The sequence below is a fragment of the Pygocentrus nattereri genome, chromosome 24 (assembly GCF_015220715.1).
Source record: "Pygocentrus nattereri isolate fPygNat1 chromosome 24, fPygNat1.pri, whole genome shotgun sequence".
In the NCBI taxonomy this organism is placed as follows: Eukaryota; Metazoa; Chordata; class Actinopteri; order Characiformes; family Serrasalmidae; genus Pygocentrus; species Pygocentrus nattereri.
The window spans coordinates 3,147,337-3,153,498 of record NC_051234.1 but is presented as its reverse complement, the minus strand read 5'-3'; the positions used below and the strand labels follow the sequence as shown (position 1 = coordinate 3,153,498).

The window sequence follows — 6,162 nt, the reverse complement described above, 5'->3', positions numbered from 1 at the left end:
GGACGGCTTTGCAGACAGAGTTAAACTCCTTAAAGTGAAGGGAAATGTCCCAATTGGCCCCTCCAGGTACTCCATGTGCTTTTGTTTTGCTTTCTTGTTTTATTTCTTCCTGGTCCTGCCCCCTTGTTTCCAGACCCTGCCTTTGATTGTAACCACCTGTGTCTTGTCACAAAAGCATATATTATTCATAACTATCTCTCTTCCCATATATCAATACTCCAACAAAAATTTGACAAGGTGTCAATCATTAATGCTGCTCCAGGCCCAGCAACCAGCCTCTGGTTATCTTATTAGTGGACTCTTTGCATCGGCTGCTCTTCTGTAGGGTCAGCAATTATAAATGAAGTATTTGCAGTTGAGTCGAATGCAGTTGATTGAGCTCTGAAGAGTCAACAGAGACTGAAAATGACCCTCCTTGTGATAATTATCCCTAATTAGACAGCGAGGAGACTGATTCACCACTGATTTAGCTCCTCATCATTATCATCCATCATTAAACCCATCAGGGGTGTCCGTGTCTCTGCACCGGACCAGCCTGTGGAAATGTGGACAGCTCTGAGCTGCCAGTCTGCTCTGTGTTCTCCGAGCTTTTACCCCACTCTGGAGTGTCTGTGGCGTAAGAAAAGCCTCCTTGTTCATCTCTGCCAGGAGCCATGAAAACTCTCCTGCTGACACTAATGCTGCTCACCAGCCTCACCCTGTCCTTCAGCCACGGACACAGCGACCCTGAGGAGGAGAGCTGGACGGACGGCAGATTCGAGACCGAGGTCAGTGAGAGGAGGAAAATGTGTCTCATTTTCCACGACTGGTAGGAATACAGTGCTTTTCTGATGGCTATGACTTTTATTTTTTCCTCTGTTAAGTGGAAAGTGACCCAAACTTTGGTGTTTTGAGATGAACTTAGCTTCTTAGTCGATTGTTCCGGTCCACCTTAAATGGTGCAGTTAATTCTAGCGCCGGTACACGTGCCAGAATGGAATTGGCTCAGCATTTAAGGTTGAATGGAAAAATTAGAAACTTAAAAACTTAGAAATGAAGCATGTGGCGAATAGGAATCGCTCAGGAAAGGAGTGGCATATGTTTTTCGCGTTAATGCTGTCATTTTTACAGCAGGGTAAAATTTAATGGGCTGATAAAATATCACATTCTGAGCAGACTGGAAAAAAGTTTTCTCTTTTTTGAAGGGGAAGTCAAGCAATTTTTCAACATGCCTGAATAATTCAGTGTTTGAGGTGTAAACAGAATCGTTCAGAGTGGTTTGAGGTGAACTCATTTATCGTAGAGAAAATGATTGACTCGGATTCCTTTACAGTGGTGGTGATAGGAACCAGGGGTCACTCACGGTGTCTGTAGCACAAATGTAGCCGTTGGATTTACTATCCAAAACCACCAGTGACCGTACTCATTTCATATGCAAAGCTGATGGTAAAATAGTCATAAATCTGAAAAAAAAATCTGTTTTCATTAGGAGATTATTTTGCCACGCCACACCCTGCATGTACGCCTCCACCATGACAGCAGTAAAATATTGGATTAAAGTACATTTTAAGCTCTTTATCATCATAAACAATGTCTCAGGCATCAGGCAGTGAATTCAGAACCATTTCATGTAATATCTCAATGAGCTTTTAGAGGTGGACGTCTGGTTCCTATCACCACCATTGTGAACAGTCCTGACTCTGCATGTTTCTCTAAAACTGAGCAATTCAGCCCAAACTGCTCGGAATGGCTGTGTTTACATCCTGACCATTTAATTATGTAGAATTTTTTGAAAAATCAGTGAAGTTCCCCTTTATAACAAAGTAAACAATTGGAACGTGAGCCTATTTTTGGGGGTTTTTCAGCTTCACTTCAATTATATTTCACACATAAATGCTAGTCTTTGTGCAACAGTATTACACTTAAATTACACCAAGTTGAAATGCAGCACGCCCTGACTGGAAGAAAGCGTCTTTCTGAGAGCTGTAACCTTTATTTTTCTCATTTAAGCTGAAGTAAATCATTGGAAGGTGGCATTTTTCTTGTTGTTTTGATCCTGAAGGCTTCGCATTCCCATTCTGAGCATTTCAGCGCTAACGCTGTCATTTGTGCAGTACGACAACATTTCACTCCTCAGAGAAAACGCATGACCTGACCGGGAGACGCCGAGGCTTTCTAAAGGCCACAAACTGGATTTTTCTCTTTATTGCTACAGTAATTCACTGGACGTGACACATTTTGATGTTTTGAGCCTGAAGACTTTAGCATAAAACTGGCAAAAGAGAGGCTATCTCTGTTAGCATCAGAGTAGCACAGTTCACACATCAGTTTTGAGTGAAATAATATCACATTTTTAGCGTGTTAAGAGAAATATATCACTTTTCTGATGACTAGAGCCAAACTCGGTGACTTTTAAGCTTCTCCTTTAAAGATAATGTGAAAAAGTGACACGTTTTGGGGGGTTTGAGCCTTAAAGCTTCCAGATGTCTCTGTCAGGAGTAGCGTAGCTAACGGCTAACTCTCACAGAGAACTGAGCGGCAGTGTAACAGCAGTTTTAAAGGTCCTGTGACCGTGTATTTCGCATTATAATGACGGGAATCAGGTTTTTAAAGGCTATAACCTTTATTTTTCTCTTTAATGTAAAGTAGGTGCACAGTAACAAAGGCACTTTTTAAAAAAAAAAAAAATTCATTGGGTTTATAACAAGACAAATCACACACAACGACAACGAATAGACGAAGGGACGAAACAGGACCGCTGTTAAAAAAGGAAAAAGAAAAAAATACTAAATAAATAAATGAATACACAAAGAAAAAAAAAAACTAAGAAACAAAAAAAATCAAATACCAGCGTCAGTCATTCAAAGCAACTTGAAAAAGGATATTACACTTATAAGAAACACACACACACACACACACACACACACACACTTTCCAAGTTGCTTCTCCCTCAAGGTTCACGGTCATCAGGCAGAAGGCAGGATACACCCTGGACAGGTTGCCAGTCCATTGCAGGGCAGACAGACAGACAGACACAGTCACTCACACCAAGGGGCAATTTAGCATGTCCAATTGACCTGACCAGACTGTGGGAGGAAACCGGAGAACCCGAGGGAAACCCACACAGACACGGGGAGAACATGCAAACTCCACACAGAGAGGACCCCGGTCACCCGGCCGGGGAATCGAACCCAGTATCCTCGCTGTGAGGCGACAGCGCTACCCACCGCACCACCGTGCCGCCCTTATAAGAAACAGTGATGCATAAATATGTATAAAAAATTTGTAGTAATTACTTTAAACCCAGAGATATTATTGTAAGGGAGGTCCAATGAAGACAGCTTGTCTAAGTAATTAAAAAAAGGGTTCCAAGTGTTCTAAAAACTTTGGATGGAACCGACTTAACGCTTCGAATCTTCTCCATTTCCATCACATTACACAGTTCTGAGATCCACACAGAGGGAGAAACGGGAACGGGAGATTTCCACCTCTAAAGTATAAGTTTCCTAGCAAGGAGAGCGGACAAAGACACACAATCTACCTCCACAGATCTCAGAGTGGGTGGCTCGGGGAACACACTAAACAAGGCGATGAAGACATTTGGTTCAAGAGTTCGTCCCAGTATATCAGATAAAGACTGAAAAATCTCAGACCAGAATGAGTACAAACGCGCTAGATTACAGGTAAAATATCACTCGAGTAAAAGTAGAAGTTCCTCCCTTTAGACCTCCACTTGAGTAAAAGTACTAAAGTACTTACCTTCAAATGTACTTAAGTATAAAGTAAAAGTACTAAAAGAGGAATTCTGGCTCTGATGTCCTGCTATCATTTTTATAACCAGACTGGCTTCATGAACTCATTTCAGGTGAAAGTCCTCCAGCGTCTCTCTTGGTAAACCAGTCTTTTAATAGAACGTCATTAATTAGTGACGCTGACGTCTATTAAAATGATCAGAAGCACAAAACACTGAAGGTAAACAGTTTCCATCAGGGAGAACCGAGTGGCTCTGAAATCACTTTTTACACACAAGCAAAGTTTCAGTTTCAGATTTATTTACAACTTAGTTCCAAGTTTAAGTTGAATAAAAACTGGCTTTAAACTCAGGATCACAGATGAGCTCCTTTACTATGTTGATCTGTAGGCGTCTGTTCATAAACATAAACCAGCCCAAACTCATTTACTATAAAATGAAATGGTGTTTGTAGAAATTCAGAAAAAAGCCGCGTCAGTCTCGACTGCATATGTGGACATATTTCTATATTGAGCTCTATTTACACAAAGTTAGGTTAGTTCATCATTTATGTTGAACAGACTCTCCCAAAGTTTTACGCTGCTGCGCTGACGTTGAACCGCGTGCTGCACTGGGTCGGTATGACCAACAGGTCAAAACCAGCTCTAAACAAAGTGACCGCTGGGCCCTGATTGGTGCTCTGGCTTTGCGCTTCTTTCGTTTTGACATGTTACGTTTTTATACACACAGAAACCAAAAGGAACGACAGATTTCTCAAAATGTAGGAGGAAAAAGTCGGATATTAGACTCTGAAATGTAGTGGAGTGAAAGGAAAAAGTCCAGAATGGAGAAACTTCAGTACAGATACACCAAAAATACTAAAGTACAGAAACTAATTACATTTACTCAGTTACTCAGTTACTGTCCACCACTGCTTCTCTGTAAATGTATTCAAGCAAATGGCTGTAAGAAAAACAATGTTTTGAGCCTATAAGCACTGTTCTTTCCCTCTGTCCTTTAAGATAAAGTGGTTTGAACCTCATCCATTACAGAGGATGGTGAAGAGAATGGTGCGGAGACCTGACCAACAACAGCTTTTTGGTCTAATGGGGAGAAGATCCTCAGGTAAGGGGATTACTTGCATTCTACAAGGTCTACAGAACACATCATAAATGAATCTGTAGTTCATTGTTTTCTCCTCTTTTTTTTAAATAAATACAATTTACAAAATGTGATGTTAATCGGAAGTCTGTCTCTCTTTCTCTCTCTTCTTTCTCCTAGCAAAATCACAGATAACACGGAAAAGTAAGTGTAGCTTCATTACGCTCTACAGGTTCTGCTTGACTGCTTTGTAGTTACGGAGCATTAAAGCACATCTTTTACCCTGAGAGAAGCGACTGGAGCAGGACGATGCGGATTAATATCAGCCACCTGTCCGTATTTATAGGGAACTGCTTAAGGTACCACACACAAGTCCAAAAGTTTGTAGACACCTGCTCATTCAGCGTCTCTTCTGAGATGAAGGGTATTAATGGGGAGTTGGTCCTCCTTTGCTGCGGTAACAGCCTCTACTCTTTACGCTAGATGATGGAACATTGCTGCGAGGATTTGATGGCATTCAGCCACAAGTGCTTTAGTGAGGTCAGGTTCTGATGTTGGATGATCAGTTCTGGATCACTCCGGCTCATCACAAGGGCACTGGATGGAGCTCCATCACTCCAGAGAGCACAGCTCCACAGGGGTGGGGGCTTTATTCTCCTCTTCTATGGAGCTGTGTGTGCCCAGAAAGTAGACAAATTCGCCCAAATAGAAGAGCTGTCCGGATACTTTTGGATGTTTAGTGTACATGGAATGCAATGTAAATGAATCGTATTAGATGTTTTAACTTTTATTCTCTTTTTTCAGGGCAGAAGTTTCAGTCTTTCGTTGGTCTCATGGGAAAGCGCAGCGTCGGGGGTGAGTGAAGTTCCCTTTTCTCCATCATTCTCCACTCTTTTCTCTTGTTGAGCGATTCCGTGTGTTTAAGAGAATCCCTCATCGTTGAGATCCTGTTGTAAACCGGTCATAACCCCTTTTAAACAAACTCTTGCTAAATATTCACTCCATTTTAGGCTCTTTCTGATGGAACCGGGAGCTGAATACCACTCATCGTACTCACCCGTTCAGTTTCAAGGCGACGCGTTTCAAGAGCCGCAGTATTTCTGCTTATGAAACTGTTAAAAAAGCGGCCAATAAAAGTGAGAAATGAAACCTTTCAGTGTCATCTTCTGAGTTTTAGCCTTTTACTTACAAATGAATAGGCACATTATTTTTTAGAGCACTTGTTATGGAGGGAGACGAGAAGAACTTCAGTTAATTAGATGTAAGAGAAGCTGAGCAATGAGATTAATTTCATTTTTGTTGTAAATCAGCTGGAACTGCTGCATTAATTAACAGGCCCTTATTAGTCCCAC

At 41.5% G+C, this 6,162-nt stretch overlaps 1 protein-coding gene across 1 annotated transcript; it reads left to right on the top strand.

Moving 5' to 3' along the window:
• Window positions 1-509: 509 nt before the first annotated feature.
• On the top strand, window positions 510-5,960 carry LOC108413589 (protachykinin). Its single transcript, XM_017686182.2, has 5 exons — window positions 510-767; window positions 4,732-4,834; window positions 4,991-5,014; window positions 5,615-5,665; window positions 5,821-5,960. Exons 1-5 carry the CDS (start codon window positions 654-656, stop codon window positions 5,829-5,831), a joined length of 303 nt encoding a protein of 100 aa, XP_017541671.1. The 5' UTR covers window positions 510-653; the 3' UTR covers window positions 5,832-5,960.
• Window positions 5,961-6,162: the final 202 nt, after the last annotated feature.

Excerpts from the sequence above, each read along its gene's own strand:
- LOC108413589 (XM_017686182.2), top strand. The coding sequence starts at position 654 with ATGAAAACTCTCCTGCTGACACTAATGCTGCTCACCAGCCTCACCCTG. Across the intron at positions 768-4,731 it reads ACGGCAGATTCGAGACCGAG|ATAAAGTGGTTTGAACCTCA; the intron begins GTCAGTGAGAGG and ends CTGTCCTTTAAG. Across the intron at positions 4,835-4,990 it reads AATGGGGAGAAGATCCTCAG|CAAAATCACAGATAACACGG; the intron begins GTAAGGGGATTA and ends TCTTTCTCCTAG.